This window comes from Podarcis pityusensis (genome assembly GCF_964106645.2).
Source record: "Podarcis pityusensis genome assembly, chromosome: 6".
In the NCBI taxonomy this organism is placed as follows: Eukaryota; Metazoa; Chordata; class Lepidosauria; order Squamata; family Lacertidae; genus Podarcis; species Podarcis pityusensis.
The window spans coordinates 54106520-54129831 of NC_138030.1; the positions used below are offsets into that span (position 1 = coordinate 54106520).

The window sequence follows — 23312 nt, forward strand, 5'->3', positions numbered from 1 at the left end:
ATTCTTGCATCTCCAGCCTTGCTTCTCCCTGCTGAGTCCTACAAGGGCCACACTGAGACCAAAGAGGAGGAAACTGAGAGGCGGTGCCACCCCCTGGACAGATTGTAAGTAAGAAGACAGGCAGGTGGGGGCTGGTTGAGAGAAGACTTGAGGTTGGTGGGGCAGTGCCCCATTCACCCATTTGCCACTGGGGTTTATGCAGGAATATATTTTAGCTGCTTTGCTCTTTTTTCTTCTTGGCATGGACTGCAGAGTAACAATAATTAGATCACAAAAAATAGTTTTTCTAATATAAAAAAGAAACAAATGAGCAAACAGCTAACAAATGTTAAATAACATAACTATCCCCACCACATAATGTCATCTGAATTCCATTGTGACTTATTGCCACTAGTTAATGTAACTTTACTCGGATATTGTGGCCGTCCACCCAAATACCTCACTGTAGTGATGTTTCTTAAGGCAATGGGCACAAAGAAAAAGAAAGCGAGTGATCTCTACATGTTTTTGTGGTTTCACACCAATCATAAATCTACAGATCTCCCAGCCCTCATCTGGCATATGATACACGATCTGTGCCAATGGCAGAGATGCACACGGTCCCCCTCAGCACTAGTTCTCTGAAGCGCAGAAACAGGTGATCAGAATCTTCTTTATTAATGTTATTACATTTATTTATATCCCACCATTTTCCCTGACAGGGATTCAATATGGCTATTGTATTTACAGGCCACATGATGAGATACCTCAAAATTGCACTGTGCTGTAGCCATTTCTCAAACCATTATATAAATATTCATTATTAGCAAATGGATTCAGAACGCTCAGTGCAGCTGAATGTTGGAGGATGCAGGACAGGACAGATAAAGAGATGTATTTTTCCACACAGCAAGGCCAGCCTAAGACATTTTGCAACTGTAGGCCAAACACCTTGACACCCCAGCCCTCTGCCCTCACAGAGCTAAATCTCCATCCTCTGGATGGATTAAAAACCCAGTACTGGAAATGTAGGCAATGCACAGTAAATGGAAATGTGAACACAGTCTAAGATTAGCCCATGAGTAGTGTGGATGGTGTTACAGTCTTTCGGACTTAATGTTTTGTAACAGACTCTGTTACAGCATTGACATTCTTTTGGAAATATGGCAAGTGTTCAAAACTTTCAATGCAATAGAGGTTTTGCTTTTTTAAAAAAAAACATTGTATTGGAAACATAAAAATATTATTGGTTAATGTAAACACATTTTCCTTGTTTAAAAAAATGCTCTGTGCACCACCAGTTTTTAGTCACTTAGTAAGGAAGTAAAATGCTTTAGGATTAGTCTGACAATGGTTCCAATGCTGTTATGTTATAGAATATCACCTCAGCAAATCCTAGAGGTAACAGCAGCCATGTTGGTACAATGCCTTCATTTGAACAGAAGATAACAAGGCTCCTCATGAATAAGCTCAGTCATTACTTGTGTAGAATTGTATCACTTCTTCCTACAATCTAAATCATGATTGGCCTCCTGCTTCTTCAGGACGTGAAAGCATATTTTGTCACACATATATTCTAACTGATCCATCTTACTCCAATAAGTGTAAAGGGGCAAAAAGAAAGGAAATTGATCCTGGGATCTCTAAAGATATCAAGGGGGAAATGTGCTAGTTGTCATTCTTCATAAGCAGAGTGTTTGTTTAAACCGTATTAGTTAAAGGCAGACTGAGGGGCCAACTTTTGGATGAAAAGTTTTGCAAATATTTTAAGTAGCCTTTTAATTGACCCAGTTTGACATTAAAAGCACTCTCTAAACTCTTGATATTGTTAGCCATTTAAGATAAGTGGCAATAAATACAGATTAATTGAAACCCATGAAATGAAATATTTGAGGCAGCAGCAAGGCCGTGAAAAGCCCCTTTGTGCTCTGGTTGGATGCCAGGTTGTACGCTTGAGTTAGGTTAACAGAATCTCTTGTCAGACTCACTGAAGCTTTTGGTAGCTCATGCTGTGACCATCTGCAAAGACAACAAACTTTGGGCAAAGGCAAACGGCATGATTGGCAAGTCTGAAGAAAAATAGAAACACGCAGAGGAAGGGTTCCTTCTCAATGTTGTCAGCTCGGCAGAGTAAGGATAAGAGGCCGGAGAGAAAAACACTGACGTTTTCATTGCACACACTGAGTGCCTTTTCAAAACTGCCAGCCAAAAGCTTCAGAAGGTGCTTTGTAACGATGCTCTGCAATGTACACGCTGAAAGGTGGTTCACACAAACAGTCGGCATATTCAGTATGCAGACTGAGATGATCCAACTGACTTGTGCTCATGGACAGGGTAATTGTAATTTTTTAAATCACACCATCTAAGATAACCAAGGCCAGTAGTAAGCACAAGAAATGTAAGGAACAAACAGAAAGAAGCCAACCATACAAACTGCATATTTGTTGTTCTCAAGAACAGTGCATCCCAGAACATGTGGCCTCCATCCCCTGCCACTGGTGCTGTGCATCTCTAAACTGCATTGTGAGCCAGTGCCTGCAGTGGCACCAGTTTCTGGCAAGATCTCACAAGATCTCTCACATTCCTTGAGATCTTGTGAGATTTTGGCAAGAGCTCGCTGGAAACTGGAGTCACTGCTGGTACCACTGTTGGTGGAGATGACAGAATGTGTGGGCAGCAAAGCTGAGGCGAGAGTTGCCTCTAGGTTCTGAATAGACATGGTTAGGATTGTGATTAGTCTGGGATCACCTCATCAAACAATCCAGTTGCTATCTATTGTCCAAGTGACTTACAAAAATCACATATATGCCTGCTCAGAAATAAGTCCCGCTGAGTTTGTCAGGGCTACTTCCAGGTAAGTGGGTATATGACTGAAACCTTAGATATGCAATCAAGCACTTTAGTCTGGTGATATGGCAACATTACTCCTTATATTTGTCCATAATGATTCTATTTCAACTTCTTTTTCAAAGAGACAAATTAGTTCCTAAAATCCTTTGCTTTGGGTAACTGAAGCCAAAATGTCCATCACTGAAATAGGCTATCAGAACAGAACAATGAGCCATCAAATCAAGTATCCGCATATTTGGCAGATGCCCACCCTGAGGTCACAGAGAACACATATGATGGCATACAACCAGTGCTTTTTTCGGGGGGGGGGGGAGGGATACACATACCCTTAAGCATTTTGTGAATCTATGTTTGGCCACATTGAGGGGCAGTATTTCAATATGAGTAGGAAAACGAGAGTGCTCATAAACTTTAAGAAAAAAGTGCTGCATGCAACTCTCATTTAATCTCAACATCTTTAGGTATGCCTTTGGTAATGTAAAGTTAACTCATCAATTAGAACAACACTTTCTCAGGTTTCATGCTGATTCTTCTTCTGGAAACCCCATTTATATGTGCAATTTAAAGATATAACTGGGCCATGTCTTACTATCTGTGATATGTATGGAGCTTCTCAGGTTCTTTACAGATGAGGATGGTGAAGACATTTTAGTGAAGGGAGCTTATTTTGATTTACAGCAGTCGAAAGGATGAGGTCTCAATGACTAGCTGTTAGGAAGACAAGAGGTAGCTCTGGCTCCCAGTTGATGAGAGGTGAAGAAAGGTGGAAAGGCTTTACAAGCATACAAGCATCTATCCATCTGTTTTGAAACTATTCACACTAATGGGCAAACATTACATTTTCATACTGGTACTCATTCAGCCTCTGTAGTCGTTATTTATCTTTTTCCAGTCAAAAATATGAAATAACCTATGTGTGAAACAGGGGCAGAAAACTGAATCTAGTCAGTGGGCTGGATCAAGACATGTCAAGCTCTCCTGGAACCATGCACCTGTCAAACACTTGACATTATATGATGTAAGGTGATTGTAACTTCAATTTATGGGTCCAAACCCTAGACCATTCCTAGTGCTCTCACTGCCTGATCTCAGTATAGCCTGATGACTATGAATGACAGAGAACTTTAATTAAACTTCTGTCTTAGTCATAGCTGTCAACTTATCCCTTTTCTTGCGAGGAATCCTATTCAGAATAAGGGAATTTCCCTTAAAAAAAGGGAAACGTTGACAGCTATGGGCTTAGTACTACCCACTTGGTTGTTCTTATCACTGGGCAAAACACAGGAAATAAGAGTCATTCTGAGATAGCCAATGGTTTATTTGCATTAGAAATAAAGTGGTTAACATTAACATTGTACCACAGAAGTTTTGCCAGACTAATTGAAACATTAATGCAATTTCAGTGGGGACAGGAGGTGGCGTTCACAATTTTGTTGTGATTGGTGGATTTTCACTGTTCACTTGAAACTACAGTGGAACTTTGGTTGTCAAATGTAATCCATTCTGAAAGACCGTTCGATTTCCAAAACTTTCGACAACCGAGGCTCAATGGACGGTCAAATTCCATTAAGAAAATGGAGAAACGTGCCTCAGAAGCCGTTTGACTTCCGAGGTGCATCCGAAAACAGAAGCAATTACTTCTGGGTTTTCTGTGTTCGAAAACTGAAATGCTCAGTTTCCGAGATGCTCGAAAACCGAGGTTCCACTGTATTTCCAAATTTCCTTCAGTCTGTCAATTTGCTCTTCACATTTTCACTTTTTAAAATAAACTTTTTTGGGAAATACATTCCACAACTTTCCCAAATATGCATGGACGGGTGTAATTCCAGCAACTGTGAAACATTAGTTCACTCTTTTCTTTTGTAAGTTTACCAGATTCTGTCCCTGGTTGCCTCTGCTCACCCTCTGATACCCAAAGGTGATTATGTCATCAGTTAGAACAGAGAGATTGTCTCTGAAGAAGGGTCTTTGAATTTAAGTATTCCTCACATATATGCAGGCATTATTTTATTATTTACTCTCATTTTACTCCTGTGTGAAGATGAATCACTGAACTGGTTGTCTGTGTCGTGCCCAATGACTGTAAGTAAGTCATTAGACTGAGACCATACCATTCAACCACCCCATTTTAAGCAGGACATCCCAGAATTGCAGAAGCCAATTCTGGCTTCTGGCTACATCCCAGAAAGTGATGGTTTTGGGTCCAACACTCTGGCGTGAGTCAACTAGGTTGCACCAGAGCGCCGCACTGAAAGACTCTACTTTTTCGCTTTGGCCTTCATCTGGTGGGTCACGCCAGAGCATCACAATGAATGATAAAATCTTTAAGAAAAGTGCCAAACAAGTCAACAGATGACGCCAAGATGTTGTAGCCAAGTGTCATTGCTTCTCGGCCTTTTGGCTAAGATCAAGTGATGTTGTAGCCAAGTGTCATTTTGCTAAAAAGGGACACAGAATTTCACTATGTTTTCAATCTAGCTGCTACTCATCCTTTTTTTCACAAGCTATTTTTCACAATAAATTTCTGTCAAATACCTAATATATTTCAGGAACTTATTAAAACAATGGTTAAACGAATTAGGCAAAAGAATATAGACTATTTAGAGAGCTTAAGCCTAGCCACATCTCAAAGGGATTCTACCATTAATCCAATTGCAGTAGAACCCCTATTGTTTAAATCTTATTTATCTTAAACATCTTTTGTGTAATCTGATTCTACTAAATTTAGCAGGAGACAGATTCTGAATTTGCTGTGTTTCTCAACTGCAGTGGCTGTAAACTTATACAAACAGCTTCATTGTTTAACTGAATTAACCCAACGACTCAAGTGCTCTACATATCTCCCAGGCCATTCACTAAGTGAAACTGTACTAACTTGTTTTCTATTGAACAAATTCTTAAATCCTCTTCTAATGTTTCCCCTTACACCATCATCATCACTACTACAGTAAGACTCAAATCCCCTTAAAAAGAAGAGAAAGGGGGAAATGGTGCATCAGTGGGGATCTTCCACTGATTTACTATGAGATTTTCTTCATAATCAATCCAGCTCAATGACAGATAATACACGAAAATGGTATTGTGTGATTGTTGTTGTTGTATAGTCATGCCCATTACCAACTGTGAATTTTTCCTATAAAAAATGGAGCTATATAACTAGAAACCATCCACTGATTAGAACTATGGATTGTGTCCCTTGCTTATCCTGTTCACATCCGTTTCCTGCTTCGTGGATCAGTGTTAATCAATGCTGACTGAAGCAGCATACACACTGGCCTATTTGTGGCACAGAAAAATTTCATGCTCACTCTCAACATGCAGCTTTCAATCTAGACTGGCTTTAGTTCTTGCCCTCCACAAGGATGGGTGTGGCTAATTGAAAAACACAATTAAAAACTTTCTCCTTCATTAGGTTATCCACTCCTTTTCTTCCCTGCACGTGCCCCAGGTGAAGGAAGTTGTAATTGCACTCTCTCCATATAAGCCCACCCACAACATCATCGGGCAGGTGAGACCACCATCATCTGTTTTCTTCTACAGTGGTACCTCGGGTTAAGTACTTATTTCGTTCCGGAGGTCTGTTCTTAACCCGAAACTGTTCTTAACCTGAAACACCACTTTAGCTAATGGGGCCCCCTGCTGCCGCTGCGCCGCCAACGCACGATTTCTGTTCTCATCCTGAAGCAAAGTTCTTAACCCAAGGAAATATTTCTGGGTTAGCGGTGTCTGTAACCTGAAGCGTATGTAACCTGAAGCGTATGTAACCCGAGGTACCCCTGTATTTTCAAATGGATACACTGGGAGATAATGCAGAATCAGTCTGTAAAGCTTTTATTTTTGGAATCAAATCAGTTGCTCAGAAGCACTTTTCAGAGGCAAAAATATGCAATAGATTGAGATTATGTGTGGACTGCATAGAAAAGAACAGTACCTTGGATCCCAAATGCATTGGTACTCGGACATTTTGGCTCCCGAATGCCGCAAACTTGGAAGTGAGTGTTCCGGTTTGTGAACTTTATTTGGAACCCAAAAGTCCGACAGGGCTTCCACGGCTTCCGATTGGCTGTAGGAGCTTCCTGCAGCCAATCAGAAGCTGTGCTTTGGTTTCCAAACATTTTGGAAGTCGAACAGACTTCCAGAACGGATCCTGTTTGACTTCCAAGGTACAACTGTACTCAGTTTCCATTGCTTCTAGAGTAAAATGTATGGAGCCTGAAAAATATGAAGGCTCTTTTCTTCAGTCCAATGAATTATAAGGAAGAAACATCTAGAAACGAAATTGCATGCTACATCTTTTGGCTGCGAGGTAGGTGGCACTGAAACTAGCATGCTGCCTCCTAAATCTGAACCATATTTATGTGGCATGTGTTTAGTTCCTAACTGGCCTTAGGAGCACAGCCTTCTGTTGCTTAGCTAAACATGATTTCCTCCCATGATCAAACAGTTAGCAAACATTGTGTCCTTGAACCCTGTCTTAATTTCGGAGGTGATAAACTCAGCCATCAAGTCCAAAAGTGGCAAAGATAATTTTAGAATAAAAGGCAAAGTAGAAATGAACATAAGTAAGTCAGACTTCTTAAGAAAAATAAAGGCCAAATTAACAGCATACATAAATTCTGTTTGTTATCATATGTGTTACTTGCAAATTATTTGCCCATAAAAATGAAATAAGCCAGAAGACATTCTCCCCTTAAACATTGATTTTATGTGTGTATTCTTTGTTGCCAAAATATTAACTCTTTTTAATGGCACATGTGATCCTGGCTGCTTGGCTATTTCTCAGCTGGAGAAGGCAGTTGGGAAACTCCCTGTTCACTTCATCACTTACAAGTTTGCCTGGTACAATGTGCTGTCTATCAATCACTTGAGTTCACAAGGGCGAAGCTTTCCAACAAAGACCAACTCTACTCCAAAGCGTGTCAAGCTAACCCATTTATTTAATCCCCAAAGGGTTATAATCAAGCCTAATGTCCTGGAATAACAATTGTATTTTAACAGACAACACACACTATATCCAAGAGCTCGGGAATCATGCTCTAGAATGTCCCAAATTCTGCCACCATAAAATCTAATTCCTATAAACACACAGCCATGCAATGTAATTTGCACAAGTTTATATTTATTGCTCCGATTTGCAAATCTAAACGTCTCACGAAATGTGCATAGATGCAACACTTCTGGAATGTACTAACTTTTCAAAAGGTTTTTTAAAAAGTGTGTGTGTGTGCGCGAAGTAAATGACCTGGGAAAGTTAGGGATTCTTCGAAAGTGTCAGTTGAACTTACACAGGTCTAGAAAGTAGAAAGTGCATATGGGAGTGAAGCCCCAATCACTAATTCACCCTCCATACATAAAGCAAACAGTGATGGGGAATTGGAAGCACACCTGCTATCCCACCATGCCTCCTGGCCCTACCCTAGATATTCATGAATTTCTGATAACATCTGATAGGGGAGCAAATAGGGGTGGGACTAATGGGCATGCAACACTGGAGGCCTCAGATCAGGCATGGGCAAACTTGGCCCTTCAGATGTTTTGGGACTACAACTCCCATCATCCCTAGCTAACAGGACCAGTGGTCAGGGATGATGGGAATTGTAGTCCCAAAACATCTGGAGGGCTGAGTTTGCCCATGCCTGCCTGAGATGCTATACAAATGGATGGGGGAGATAGTGGAATGGAACTTCAAACTGTATGTAGACCCCTACAGTCTACATCTAGAATGTCTTGATTTTGAAAATTTTAACCAAAATATTCACTTTAAGAGGGAGGCTGCATTAAATACTCCCAGATTCCAGCTCTTTGTATTTCATGGCTCTCTGGATATGGCTGTATTAGAGAATAAATGAGGGGGAACAAGTGCTACTCATAAGAGTAGCAGGAGGAATGACCCAAACACATGGCTGCTTATCATTTTTCAGACGATAAGATGTAGATGCAGAATGTAGGGGTAGGCAGGGTGTCGTAGAGACAAAGGTTATTTATTCTTTACCACTTCCCACTTCTTCATCAAATGTATATCTCAGCAAGCTCTTAGATAAAGTAATGGCGTGTCTGGTCTGGTGGGATTGAATGGGACTAAATAATCTTAAATCCAAATATTTTCCCTTAAGTGAGTTATAAAGCAGTATCCAACGGGTTGAGCGATCTGAGGCATTCCCATATGCCCCCATTTCTAGAAATACAGCCCAGATTAGCCTCCCTTGTGGAATCCAATTGCATGTCCATTGCCATATTGCACAATTTCCAGACTCTGACTCATTCTTGTTGATATTTCTGGAACCTTTCCAATTTGTGTGAGCCTGGGAGTGTGGTATATTTCAAGGCAGACTTTGAGTTTGGTTTTGGAAAGCAATCCTATGGGTTTCCAATAAATGAAATTTGAGCTCAGCTGTAATGATGGTTTAGCACTGCAATCATGTAGTACGTGGCTGTGGGGAATAGAGGCATTTCAGAGCGGCCTATGGAAGTTCAATAGTGTCTTGCGTTGTAGGTGATTTGAAAAATATGTGTGTAATTTCACTTAAGAGATTGCCCCAAAGTGTAACAAATGAAGGGGCCACTATAGGATCATCTGTCATTGAGGCATGGTGGCTGAAACTGCAGCTTTAAATCCCACCACTGCCACAAACTCATCACAAGCCAATATCTACCTGTCTTAGTACACCATCTACACCATGGAAGCAATAATGTCTTTTGTACAGGGCTGATGTAAGGATTACTGAAAATGCCTGAGAGATGCTAAGAACACTTGAAACTGCCTAGATTCATACAAAGTACTATTAAATATTATGGCTCCTTATCAGGGCATGCCAACATGTATATGCCACTGACTGGCCAATGATAACAGTGTAAAGTGATTCTTATAGTCCATGCATCTTTTCTGCAATGTTGCACTGCAAGGATGAGGTTTCACACAACATTGTATCATGTCTCATACATTTAATCCCTCATCAGCTACTGCTTTATCCACACAGTTAATGTCACATGGAGGAGGAACCAGGGATGAATATGCTTAACCCACCCCTTCCATTGCTTTCCTTGTTGCTCTCCGTGAGTTGAAGAGTAATCAGGGCTCTGCAAAGTGTGGCATGCCTACACAACTCACCCTCCACCCTTCACTGCAGATAGTCATCCTCTAACTCCTGGAGGTCCATAGAGAGAGCAGATGGTGAGTTCATTCATTAAGTGCATGGAGAAAGAAATGCCTGAAGGGGCCTATGCTCATAAGAATATGATAGTAGTTTGGGGAAAGTGTTTTAGCAGCTTTTAAACAGGGCAGCTCATGCGGCCAATGTATCCCTCCATATGATGCATCCCAACATATTATGTGGAGAACATATTATGAGGCTCTATGGATATTGCTGTAGCTACTTGGAAATGATGATAATTACTGAAGTGGTTGAAAATTACACCTTGAGCCTAAAAAATTCCACCTTGAGCCTAGAAATTTCACCAATAAGAATTCCACCTTGAGTCTAGAAATTTCCACCAAGAAGCTGCAACAGGGGCAGTGACTTGATCCACAGCAGCTAAAGCTCAATACAATGTATTCTGAGGTGTATTTCATTTTGTGCTGCTTGCCATGCAAACTGTTTATAGTAAAACAACAACAACAACAACAACAACAACAACAACAACAACAACAACACACCATTATGTGTTGTTCTAATGAATTTAAGGCCATGCCCAACATCTCTGGTCTCTCCTGCCAGAACGGCTTGAGTAGAAAACTGCTGTTGTAAAGATGTCAGTGCTACAAGTCTTATAGATTTCATAAGCTACAATTGCCCATTCAGAAGCTCACAAGGTTGAGTTGTAATAAAAGGAGAAGACTTTTCCTTTCAACTCTGGAAGGTCTGTGTTGATGTGAAGGGTTAACATGGCAGTTCAGACATTCAAAATCTCTTCTATGTTTTCTGACAACCCCCAGGGATACATTTGTGTACCCTCCAGACCAAAGTTATTCATTAAAGAGAATGTTTGCTTACCAAGAACTCCTTATATAGCTCTGATGAAGCTCAAACAGGCTTCCAGTCATATTCACAAACACTAATTATAATGGAATATTCTTTTATCTCTGCTGCAAAGAAACAAAGCACTGTCCTTTGGCATATGTAGCAGCAGTTTCTTAAAAGCAGCAGAACACATCAACACTCATGCTGGAACCCCTATTCTAAACCAATAGTAGAAATTATCACTCTCCCATCTCCTGTCTGGTATCGTCTGGTGTCCATGCACACACACATTCACCACTGCTGCTAACTCCACGGCAAGAAAAGGTTGTAAAGGGGTGACATTTATGTTAACAGCAGCAGACTGGCAAGGGCATTAGAGCCTTGGCCCATTCATCCCTTTTCTATTTTTGACCAAGTCCTCTGAAAGAATGAGCTGCTGGCTGGGAACTAGAAGCAGAACCACAGATAGATGCCATGATATGGAGAGCCTAATGTGTAAAAACTGACTCCTTCACAGATACCACTGCAGCATCCCAGCTATGATGCCTATGACCATGGTATTTTTCAGGTGCAAAATCATGAATCCCCACACCTGTATTCATAGATGGCTAGGGACACACACCGTGCCTTCCACGGGAAATTATGACTCAACAAAAATATAATTTCTTACAATGAGGTACAACATATATGCATGATACACTTTCTCTCTGTGTGTAAACATATTTTAGAAGCTGAGTTGTGAAGATGCATGAATCCAAACTTTCTTATACGACTTCCATTCCAGACTAAGCAAGAATGTATACGGCCTCTTATGTGTAGATGGAATTTCAAGAGAAGAATTAAAACAAAAGATAACTTAGAAATTTCCTGTGAAATGGGATTTCCACAATTTGTGCTCAAACAGCATTTGTTAGAATTGAGCTCTATTCCTCTCCAGTGTCTGCATACATACTTTAAACTGATACTTTTATTCCGATGCCATAACCCAGAAGATCAGAAACAAATCTAACCTAACAATTTATATCATTACAAAACCACCTTAAGATTTATGTCCCAGTCAGTGACCTGCCATATTCACAGCTGCTAATTATTAACTATTTTAATAATCCCATGATTAACATGATGACATTCCCGCTGTCTCATTGGCTGAAGAATGAAATACCGGCAAATGTAGAGAATGAGATGGTCCTAGTCATTCAATAAATCAATGGTTCCATACCACTGGGTGCCTTTTGTCTTTCATGCCATATCCTGGCAATAAAGAGATGATAGAATTACCATTTGTTTTCTTCGCAGCATGGCTTACATTAGCTGTGACCAAAGGAGAACAAACTTTTTGCACAACTTTCTTTTCCACACTTTTATTGAAATGATGCTGCTCAATAAACAGCATCTGTTTTCAGTTTGGGAAGGAGGAGGAAGGATCACTCTAAGTGTTTGCGATCATCTCATTCTCCCAGGGTACAGCAGATCGCAGAAACCTGACACTCCAAGTGGATATGCATGAAGTAGGCTTGTACCTATTGTAGAAACATGCTGACTCCATGGGAGGCAAATAATAAATTGGAAACTCCAGTACTGGACTGAGGCCAGAATACATACAGGGGACTAGTGTGTATTCCCACATGCAATACATATGTTGTTTCAAAATATCCCCCCTCCCACTTTTCCTGCTTGCTCCCCCTTCCTCCACAAAATGAATGATGGTTCGAGTTCATCTTAAGGTCTCCTTAAATGAGACCTTTGGATCCAATTTTATGTCAATATCCTAAACATGTGATTGCTTGTTTTGTTTCACTTCAATGGAAACTTAGTTGCCAGCTGTGAAATTCTGCATTCTGTTCTAGTTTGGCACTCCAAATCCCTCCTCGGCAGCAAAGTTAGCAAGAGGCGTGTTTCTCGACTTAAGTTTGAATCCATTTTAAGCTTACGAAATTGTGCTCCATAGGTCTGCTGCAAATTAGCGGACAGGCAGGCAACCTTTGACTATACTGCAAATGCCATTGCAAAACAGCAGGTAGCACTTTTCTTTGTGGAAAATGCTGAAAACATGTATATGCAGCCTATGGGAAAAGGGAGAGAACAGTTGTTTCTCTCTGTGTGTCACTGGTATATGTGGAAATCAACAAAACCAGACCCTACCTGCTCCAAAGGCAAAGAAGAAGCTCTTGTCAGTATTGTCTCTTAAGAGAGCTATCACTCTTTTCCCCATTCTCTCATTCCTCTTGTAGATGAGTTCCTGGCGGAAGTAGCTGTCAATTTCCTGTGCTGTAACCTGTTCATGTGGAGGAAGGGTTGTGTTGATGAAGTTAGGGAGCTGAAATGGAAATGAATAATAAGTGTCAGGAAGAGGTCATGCTAGGGGAAAAATAAAATAAACCTGGCTCATCAAAAGAAGGGTGTGATGGAACATGAAGGGACAGGGGGGAATAGGCCACTGTTTCCACATTCTGAATGCTGTTGGTTAGTCCATTAATCAATGATACCCCCCACTCTCTCCCCATTTCTATCATTAGACATACATCATGCTTGGCTCAAAGGTAGCTGTTCCTTGTTGATTTGTGTGATATTCTGCTTTCCTAATCAGAAGTATTCAATAATGGGTCATGTGCAGTGAATTCTTTTTTAACATAGAATCATAGACGTGTATTTCTTTTATAAAATATTTTGTTATATATAAAAAAAGTAGAACCTCAAGTGTTCAGATAGAGAACCATAGACTCACTGGAATGGGACAGGGCTTACTTTATTATACAAATCTCTTTTTAAAAATCTATTGAAAATAAAAGCAATTCCCATCTCATAGTCCAAAGCATAGTACCTAGTATTCAAGGGAAACAGCCTGCTATTAGGACTAGTAGGAACACTTGTTTCTGTACATTGAGAAATATCTGACTTGGCTATAATTGGATTCTTACCATAGTTCTTTAAAAAGAGTTGAAAGTGATTTGGGAAAAGCATTGCTTCCGTATGTACAGTTGTATTTCTTTTGTTCCCTTATGACCTCTGGTTCACAGGTTTTTGAAACAATATAGAAATATGTGGACCCTGTTCCCTAGAGGTGAGTGCAATGAATACATGTACCACAAGCCAAGATTCCTCTTTCAAACTCTCTAAAGAATTATTCTCTATCTTTAGCCTCACATGTTCAGAAGATAGATTCAAGTTTTTCTTGCAGGTGACTTTGGGGACAGAGTTAAAAACCAGAAAGTCTTTATCTGTAAGCCATCAAATAGGCTGAAACACAGCTGTGGGGTTCTTTTTTTAGTATCTGAAGTGCCCGTCTGATAAGGTATGTGCTACCCTGATTAAGGAATGGTGTCTAAAGGGATGTTTACCTAGGAAATCCTGCCTGGAGAAGGAGGAGGAGGAGGAGGAGGAGGAGGAGGAGGAGGAGGAGGAGTTGACAACACTGGACTATAACAGGGGTAGGCAACCTAAGGCCCATGGGCCAGAAGCGGCCCACGGGGTCATTTAACCGGCCCACAAGCCACCCCCAAACCGAGCTGCCCACTTGGTGAGTCCCTGCACACTGCACTAAACCGGCGCAGCACAGTGTGGAGACTCACCAAGCGGTGCCGGAAATCATGTCTGTGAATGCGCAGATGCCGGAAATCGCACACACACGTGTGACCCAGCACCTAGAGGGATCTCCACTGGAGTGAACCAGCCCAGGCAAGGTAAACCTTGTCGACCCCTGGACTGTAAGTAGAATTAGGCAGGCAGAAACAAAAGGATGTAAACATAGTAAATCGACACCAATTAGGTCTTTGGTGAGATGGGACAAGGACTGTGCTCCAAGCTTGTACCAGGCTCAAATAAATTATGCTTGGGCACTGCTCCCATGTAACAACGCCTGCTCAAGCTTAGTGTTCTAGTGAATCAAAACAAAGTAGCTACTGAGAGCACTTTATATACCTATAAGGAAAGCATACAGTGAGTACTAAAACATTTAAAAGACAAAGCTGTCCAATCACACCATTTTTTAAAATGAATACACTGCCGTTCTCATGTGTGCTGAAACCTAGTGCTAACAAAGGTCAGAAAAATATTGCATTTTATAAATTTGCTGTAAAATATATGACATAGAAGACACCTGCTTGTGTGATTTATAGACCTTTAAAACTTCTGGGAGAACTGTTTATGGTTATTTCAGGCTGCAACAAGGAAAATAAAGGTGGGAAGTGTGGGACTGTGTGGTTATTAAAGTGACAACTGCTGCTGTTGGCTCAACTGTTTCAGCTTCAGGTTGTGAGCTTACATAGGGAACCACTCCTCATTAAATAAGACAAGAAGTGGGTAATTAATTGTGCATATGGCCCAGAGTTTCCAGACTGACCCCAACCTCCCAGCTATCTATACAGAAATATCTGTGAGAGAGGGGAGTGTATTTTCCAGGAATTGTGAGAAACAGACTAATATGTTATGTTTAACATGACAAAACTGGGAAACACTAGCAGGACTTGGAGCATTTTGGTTTAAGGACCAGTGGAGTTGCTTCGTAGGTAGCGTTGGGAAAGGATCACTTCTCCATCTGTAAAATACAAATAATAGTGGCCTGACTCTCAGGGTCATTTTGAACTAAAAAGGTGGCAAATAAATTGTGCTTGGGAAATTAAAATGAGAAGCAGGGGACAATGCTTTCAAACTGATTTTTAAAAGTTTCCATTATAATGCAAAGTGCAGCTCCAGAAGCAGAGATGACAAGGAAGGGGAGGAATAATGGCAGTATGGAATGTCAGAGGAAAAGGAGAAAGAGAATCCATGGCTATTGCAGCTATATAAATTGCATAGTGTTATACTTGTGAGAGATTTCCAAATGGGCTGGCCATTTTGGCTTTGCATAAGTTGCAGGGAATCATTTTATTAAAACATATACCACATGCAGGATACAGCTAACAACATTATCTTTTGTTTCTCCCTGAAGTGCAGGCTACAGCCCCATTCTGCAAAATAAAGAAAACAAAAACGATCCAATCTCTCCAGTTTGTAGTGCAATTCCTTGGGAGTTTACACACCCACTCCCAAATCTAACAGGAGAAGTGCAAGAAAAAGAGCTTGGGTTTTAACTGAGTCAGCATTTCCATGACTGCAATGGGTTTTCCATCACGATTTTCTGCTGGCACAGCTAAACACTCCACATTGTGAAGGTGGTGGACCTAAAACTTTGCTTTGCATTGCAGCAGAGGAACAGGATAATGATACTCCCTTGGTTATATATTGATATCCTATATATATATGTACACACCATTTGACTTTAAAAGAAGAATGTAAATATACCATGTGTGTTTTTGTGCAATCTAGGCCAATGAAAGACAAAGACACACATACACACAGCCCACACACGCCAACAGAAAAACAGTCACAAGACAACTATCTGGGCAGGGGTAGCTGATTCACATAACAGAAGACCTCATTTGGTACCCAAGTTCAATCTTGGCCAAGCCTTGACCTGAGGGTTACCATCAGGGAACTCTTGTCTTTGCCCCAAACATTTTGCTACCTGAGGCAGAGCAGTAAATGCCACTCCCATCTCCAAGTCAAGGTAAACAGTACTCAAGGTCAGCAAAGTTGTTTGGGCATTCAAGGCAGAAAATCCCTCAAAACACCTCTTCCCCCTCCCTGGAGATAAAAATATAAGAACAAAATATTAAGGATGCTTCCACATTGTCATTATATTGCATTCAATCGCAAACCAGCAAATGTAGGTTTGCACAATTAAAGTGGATTACAGCACTCTTACATGACAAAGCCACTTTTAAAAAACCAGCCTTTTTTGCAATAAGGAAAATGATGGGGGAATGTGTGGGGTAGTGAGCCTTTTTCTCCACACAAAGACTGAATGCTCCATAAACAGCAGACTGTGCTAGATGCTATATGATTTTTAATTGTAACAGCTGGTGCAGTTTTGTGACCAACTTTTGGGATTATGTAGAAAAGTCAGTGGCAGTCCCAGCTGCAGGTTTTCACATCTGATTCCCAACGCTTTCTTAATTTTGGTTTCCTCAGTCATCGCCATTGCATTTCAAGTCTTCATGAACTGAATGTACATCTTGTGAACACCTTGAGGGAAAATCTCTCTCCTCTCCCTGCCCGCCTCCCTCTCTCTCTCTCTCTCTCTCTCTCTCTCTCTCTCACACACACACACACACTATTAAAGAGATATTCAGTAAATCCCTGAGAAATCATAATCTCTGTGTAATATTTGTATTTATCCTATAACACTACAGTACTACAGTACTTAAAAAGCCACTTTTTGAGCAGTTTTTTTTAAAAAATGAGGGTGGTGGGGAGAGTAACATCATCCATTTTGTAGGAGTAGAAATCATGTGGTCCTCTTCTCTGTCTGAATTTTGTATAACTCCCTGCATTTCAGTTTAAATGAAAGTTTCAACAAAACACGGTTGGAAAATAATGCATATGGTCCACCTTCAAACACACACACACACACACACACACACACACACCTCTATCTATAGCATCAGTCAACAAGTCAGATACGATGGTGCCAGCCCAATAAAACTTGTACAAAACCACAACCCAAATGAAACCAAAAGAAAAAAGATAGTCATAAGTAAGTTAATTAAAAGTTCCATTTATTTCAATGCCTTAGTCATAACTAACGTGTGTCAGACTGTACTATATGCACTTCAGAACATGCAAATAAAAGATTAGAATATAGTTTTGAGAGTTGTAGTCAATATTTAAACAAGACATTTCCTAAAATTTCATAGTTGTGATTTTTGAATGAGACCTTTGAGAGTTTTGAACGTGTGGAAAAGTTCAAATAATTCTTTTCTTATTCCCAAACTTATGTTGTCTTTCACAAAAAAAGTTGCTCCATTCAAGTTGGCATAAAATTGGAGCATAAGCTGCTGATCAAAGAGAGAATGTGGCAATACAGGGGAGAACTTGTGGCTAGGAAGCTATTTTTATGTACCCTAGAAAAAATGTTATTATATTTCCAAAGACATTTCTCTCGATGGACCCCATTCCCATTAAAAACAGGAGAACAGCAGATGAGGTAAGTCAAGGAGGGATGCTTCCTTGCTCGGAGTGGTGTCTGATTTAGCCAGGAAATCAGTATGTTCTCTGTCCCCGCCCACCACATCAGATTTGCTGCTGGAAGGGATGCTTGCATCTGTTTTTCAACATGGATTTGTAAAAAACCCCTCAATCCAGTTCAATCCATATACAAAGTAGAAAGAAATTAATATTAATAATAATATCCAGGAGTGTGCAATCCACCCAGTCAATAAGCTGGGGGGGAAACAGAGGAAAGTTAGTTATTTACTTTATCCGAAGAATAATTTCAACCAGGTAGCTATGCCAATGATCTGGTGGACATGTGTTTTTCTGTTCCTTTGCACAGGCGTGGTCTTAGGCTTGATTTATTCTAGCACTAAAACACTTTATATTGGGTTATACTAATGATAACATAGCCCTGCTGAACACAAGTTCTATATATACAACCTAAGAGCCACAAACCAGGAAACCCACCACCTGGGAGGCTTATTTTATCTGGGTCAGGATCTGCATTAGAACCATTATTACAATGTGTAGATACTTTGCTTCATCATTTTGTTCAACAGCATAGTTCTTTCATAAGAGGCACAAAAGGTTTTATTAACAAAGCAGAAGGTCATCCAGTTTATCAGAATATGGTTCTAGTTAAAATGGATGTATTAGTTTTATATACTAACATTCCTCGGGAAGAGGCCAGGATGTCATTGAAGAGACTTTGAATTAGCATTCCAATTTTAGTCTGCCCATCCATTCTTTTATTATTAACAGTGAATGATTAAGGATTAGCCCAGTGTTGGCTCATGGAGGAAGGCAGAGGTTGAGGTGGGGGCATCTTCCTGGTGGCGAAGCTACATGCATCAGGATGGGGACAGGTGAGGTCAGGGAGCTCTAGGTTAACAGTGTTGCCCTCAGAGTTGTTCCAACCTCACTGCTGCTTTCTCACCCTACCCCATCCTGACAAGTGCAGTTCCACTGCCTTCAGAAAGACACCTAACTTGCCCTGGTGTTTCAGGAATGTGTTCGTTGTATGGATTTCTTAAGATGCATGGAAAAAACACAACAGACTGGCATCTTGCATTCCTCTGGAACTGTTTTGAAGACTCTGAAGCCTAGTTCACACTTCTCCTAATATGAATCTTTTATAACAGGCATGGAGAACCCATGATCCTCTAGCTGTTGTTAGACTCCAACTTCAGACTGTCTAAGGATGAAAGGAATTGGAGTCTAGCGACATCCGTTGCGCCACAGGTTTCCCATCCTGTTATATAACCAAATGAATTGTAGTGGAGAATAAGTTAATAAAAGAAACTGTCCTATCAGGTCCTGTCCCATAAATAAGAAGCACATTATTAGGAGAAAAAATTAGCTTACTATCATAATAATAGCAATAAACACATAACAAAAACTTACCTTTTATGTCTATGGATAATGGGAATCTCACAAATAAAAGGGAGAACATATGATTTTATCATAAAAATAATATTGCATCGTATTTTCCCCCACTGGAAATAAATAGTTTAGGGATGTTGGACCAATAAACAAAGAAACAAAACCTTGCTGTGGTGTGGGTCTGTTGCATTCCTCTCACGATAATTTGCTCATGTCACTTAAGTCCTTATTTAAACTGGGTAAACCTGAGCAGGTCAAAGTTTATTCCATTGGGCCATGACAGAGAAATACAACAGGAAACAGATCACTTTCTTATGCACACTTCTGCAAATACTTGACTCTCCTATGACTGTTCTAGCTGATAGATTTATGGCACACTTTCTGGGCAGGCAGTCAGAATGATATGGAACTGAACATTCTTTAAAATAAAGATAGGGAAGGAATGCTTTTCTTCTGTGTTGTCCCCTGGATGGAAAAGTAGCCGACTTGCTGCCAAAGAAGCTTTCTCTCTTCAGATCAAGTGAATGATTCATTTTGGGGCGTCAACTCAGTTATGACAAAAGTGACCCTGATGAGAAGTTCTGATTCTAATGGCTCTTTCAGTGCATAGCCCATATAAAGTTCAGGCTGCTTCAGTCCATGCCAAACAAATCACATCCATGCACTGCCGCAGCAGAGTTATCGCTCACCCCAGACTCCCACCTCTCTACAGGCTGAAGAAACTAGCACCATATCTGTCGTGCATTTAAAGCAGCATCTTACCACTTTAAACAGTCATGGCTTCCCACAAAGGATCCTGGGAACTGTAGTTTGTTAAGGAATCCCCTGTTCCTCTTACAGAGCTACAGTTTCCATAATGGTTTAATAATCAATCTCTTTTCCTAGGTAACTCTCAGAATTGTGGTTCCATGCCCATTTTATGTCACTATAGCATGCTTGGATGTTAAATATATTTACTCATTTAGCACACCTTACCATCCCAAACCAGTATTTTCTTTTTCTTTTCTCTCCAGTCCAAAAGAGAAATCAGCTACTTCATTTTCTGTTCTTACTACTGGAAGTAGTGAACCTTCCTACATAGGTTTTGGGGCAGGCATAATAAAATTATAATGATTTAAAGTTCCATTACAGAAAGAAAACAGCTCCTGCCTCTTTGCCCTCCATGGAGGAGAGCATTTGTGTGTCATTACGATATGCTCACTGTCAATAAAATTGTGAAGCTGTTACTGCATAGCCATTTAAAATACGTTATCAGAACATCCTGCTTTCAGATCTGTCCTTAAAGATTTAAGACTTTTGATAAGCTTTAATTACACCATTAATTTTTTTCCCATTCCAGCATTGGAATATATATATATATCTGGAAAGCTTCCAAAACTGGGCAATGAAAACTATCTTTGGAATTCTCTAACTACAATAAATATTAAATGTTGAGCCCAAGACCATTAGGTAAAGTGTTGAGTGATAAGCAAACCCCTCAGTTGTTCCAGGAATGGTGTACTTCTTTATCTTAAAACAAAAAACAAAAAACCCCAACCAGCTCAACCCTGTAAGTATAATCCATAGTGTACTGGGGACATATTACCTTATCACCTTTAAGTTTAGACATAACACAGTGCAGTATTGCTGGCATAGACGTTGTGCCCCGGTAGAGAAATGAAGTCATATTTCCAGAGAATAGTTCATAGTAAAACAGCTGCAGTTAGAGAGAGGCTTGCTGAGCTACTGAAATGACAGGATTTCTGAGCATTCAGTTGGACTGGTTCTAGACTTGTCATGCTTAGCCCACTGACTTGGGAGCCCTTTTCTTTTTTCAATAGAAATCATAAGACCACACCAGATTTATGTTGGTGTTACTTTGGAACATGTAGTGTAGGCAATCCAAGACTCTCTTGTTGATATAAGAGTTATTGTACCAGTCAGTCAAATTTTATAAAGAATTTATTATGCCAAAACAGATTTCCTATAATATCTTAGTCTGAACTCAATAATGTTGTGTGTAGTGCCAAAAGAGCAAATGGATGAAGTATATTTACTATTTATATATTTTGACCAAACTGCGGGAGGCAGTGGAAGACAGGAGTGCCTGGCATGCTCTGGTTCATGGGGTCACAAAGAGTCGGACACAACAAAATATATAATATAAGCATGAAATATTCAGAAATACTTTCCAATTCCTCACTGGGCTGGGTGTTTTACGATGAGTGAGATACAATGCTCTCCAGTATCACACATTGTGCTATTGCAATCATTTTATCAGCTCAAGCATTTCTGCTTGTCAGGTGGAACCATCTCCCCTCTTCTCCCCACAAGCACTGTTCTGGGGGTTCTCTTGCACCCCCCCAAGCTGATTTTGGGGGCATCAAGGGAGGAGAGAGGGGAAGGCTCCATTGCATTACTGGGACTCACTGCACTGGCTCACACTAGTGCAACTATTTAGTTGAAACCAGCCCAATATGTCTTCAACAAAACACATTACCTCACAAACAAGCAAAGAAGCTAGGACTTATTTCTCCAAAGCTTGCTTTGTTTTTCAGTTGCTTTTGCCTAGTGGTTCTGTAGCTTGGTGGGAGTCAGAGATGGAATCATCATACAAACCATGGTTATCAAGGCTCTTAGATTTGGATGTAGCACCAAACCATAGTTAAAACTCCTGGTTTATAAGCCAACAATAAACAATGGCTTCATGCTTTGGTTTGTTGCCAGAAAGGAAACCATGGGTCCTCTGTTGAGCTAGATCTGGACATTCAAACAAACTACACTTTGGCTGAACAGTCCATAGTTTAGTGTTAACAAAAGCCCAGGTATACAAAAGTTAAGGGAAGTTATTGAAAATTTCTCCCCTCCTAATTTATTTTCATGCTAGGTAGAGTCCAAGCAGACAACTGTACATGCCACTTGGGCCCACTTTCATATGTGTCCCTCCCCTCCCCCGCCCCAACTGAATGGGAGCCACCTCCATATACAGTGGTACCTCGGGTTACAAACACTTTGGTTACAGACTCCGCTAACCTGGAAGTAGTACCTTGGGTTAAGAACTTTGCCCCGGGATGAGAACAGAAATCGTGCAGCGGCGGCATGGCAGCAGCAGGAGGCCCCATTAGCTAAAGTGGTACCTCAGGCTAAGAACAGTTTCAGGTTAAGAACGGACCTTCAGAATGAATTAAGTTTGTAACCAGAGGTAGTGTTATCCCAAGTGGCAGTTATATGACAAGGTCTTGCTGTTAGCATATAAAGCCCTGAGCAACTCAGGACCAGGTTACCTGAAAGATCGCCTGCCCCTGGGCTTTTCCCCCACCAGAAAGCATTCTTTGGTACCTTTTCCCTGCCGAACAATCACCTTTTTATTATCCTGGACTTTTAAATGTTTAAAATTTTGTGTTTGAACTCGTTTTAACACTGTTCTTTAGTTGCTGTTTTTATGTGATAATGTTTTACTTATTGACAGGCACAGAAATCCATACCCTCCCTTATGTTGGTCTGGGGGAGGGGGATAGATTAGATCCTCTGCCCAGGATTCAGCACAGCCAGCAGCCCATCAGTTGCCAGTGGCATCCAGAGGAAAGCTCAGAATGAGACATTCTGGGGGGAGAGAGGAAAGAGGGAGGGAGAAGACCTGAATCACTCCAGGATCCACTGGTTTTGGCATTGACCATTTGCAGGACCCCCCCCCCCCAATCACCACCTTCCACAATGCAGATGCAGTAGCCATGCCACCAATTTCCAGGGTACTGGCAGGGTCGGGAGTGGGAATTAAGATTGTGCCCTAATTTTATTCTCTTTATGCCTTCTTTATCATAGCATAGAAATGTCTGAAATACATGAATTAAACTCTGTTCTTTTTCATGAGTCCATAGATTATGGTAGGCTGCAGAACAAAGGAGAAATGTTTGAAATCACAGTTATGATCCAGCCAAAGTTCAAAACTTTCAAGTACAATTGGTTTAAGTGTATGCTACTTAAGCAGTTACACTTAAGTGGATCATATTCCATGATATTTTACTTCTTGGTTCTGCCAGATATTCCATAAAAGTTATATTTGTACAAGCTGTCCATGTGTGTGAGACGTGGGCAGGGGAGAACTTATAAAACTTCAGAAGTTCTTAAAAG

At 40.6% G+C, this 23312-nt stretch overlaps 1 protein-coding gene across 1 annotated transcript in view; it reads right to left on the reverse strand.

Moving 5' to 3' along the window:
- TRABD2B (TraB domain containing 2B) overlaps positions 1-23312 on the reverse strand; it is a 238865-nt gene that overhangs the window by 52015 nt on the left and 163538 nt on the right. The window contains exon 4 of the mRNA XM_081009430.1: positions 12930-13104. Coding sequence (XP_080865556.1) covers positions 12930-13104 — 175 coding nt within the window. The remainder of the gene's footprint in view (positions 1-12929; positions 13105-23312) is intronic.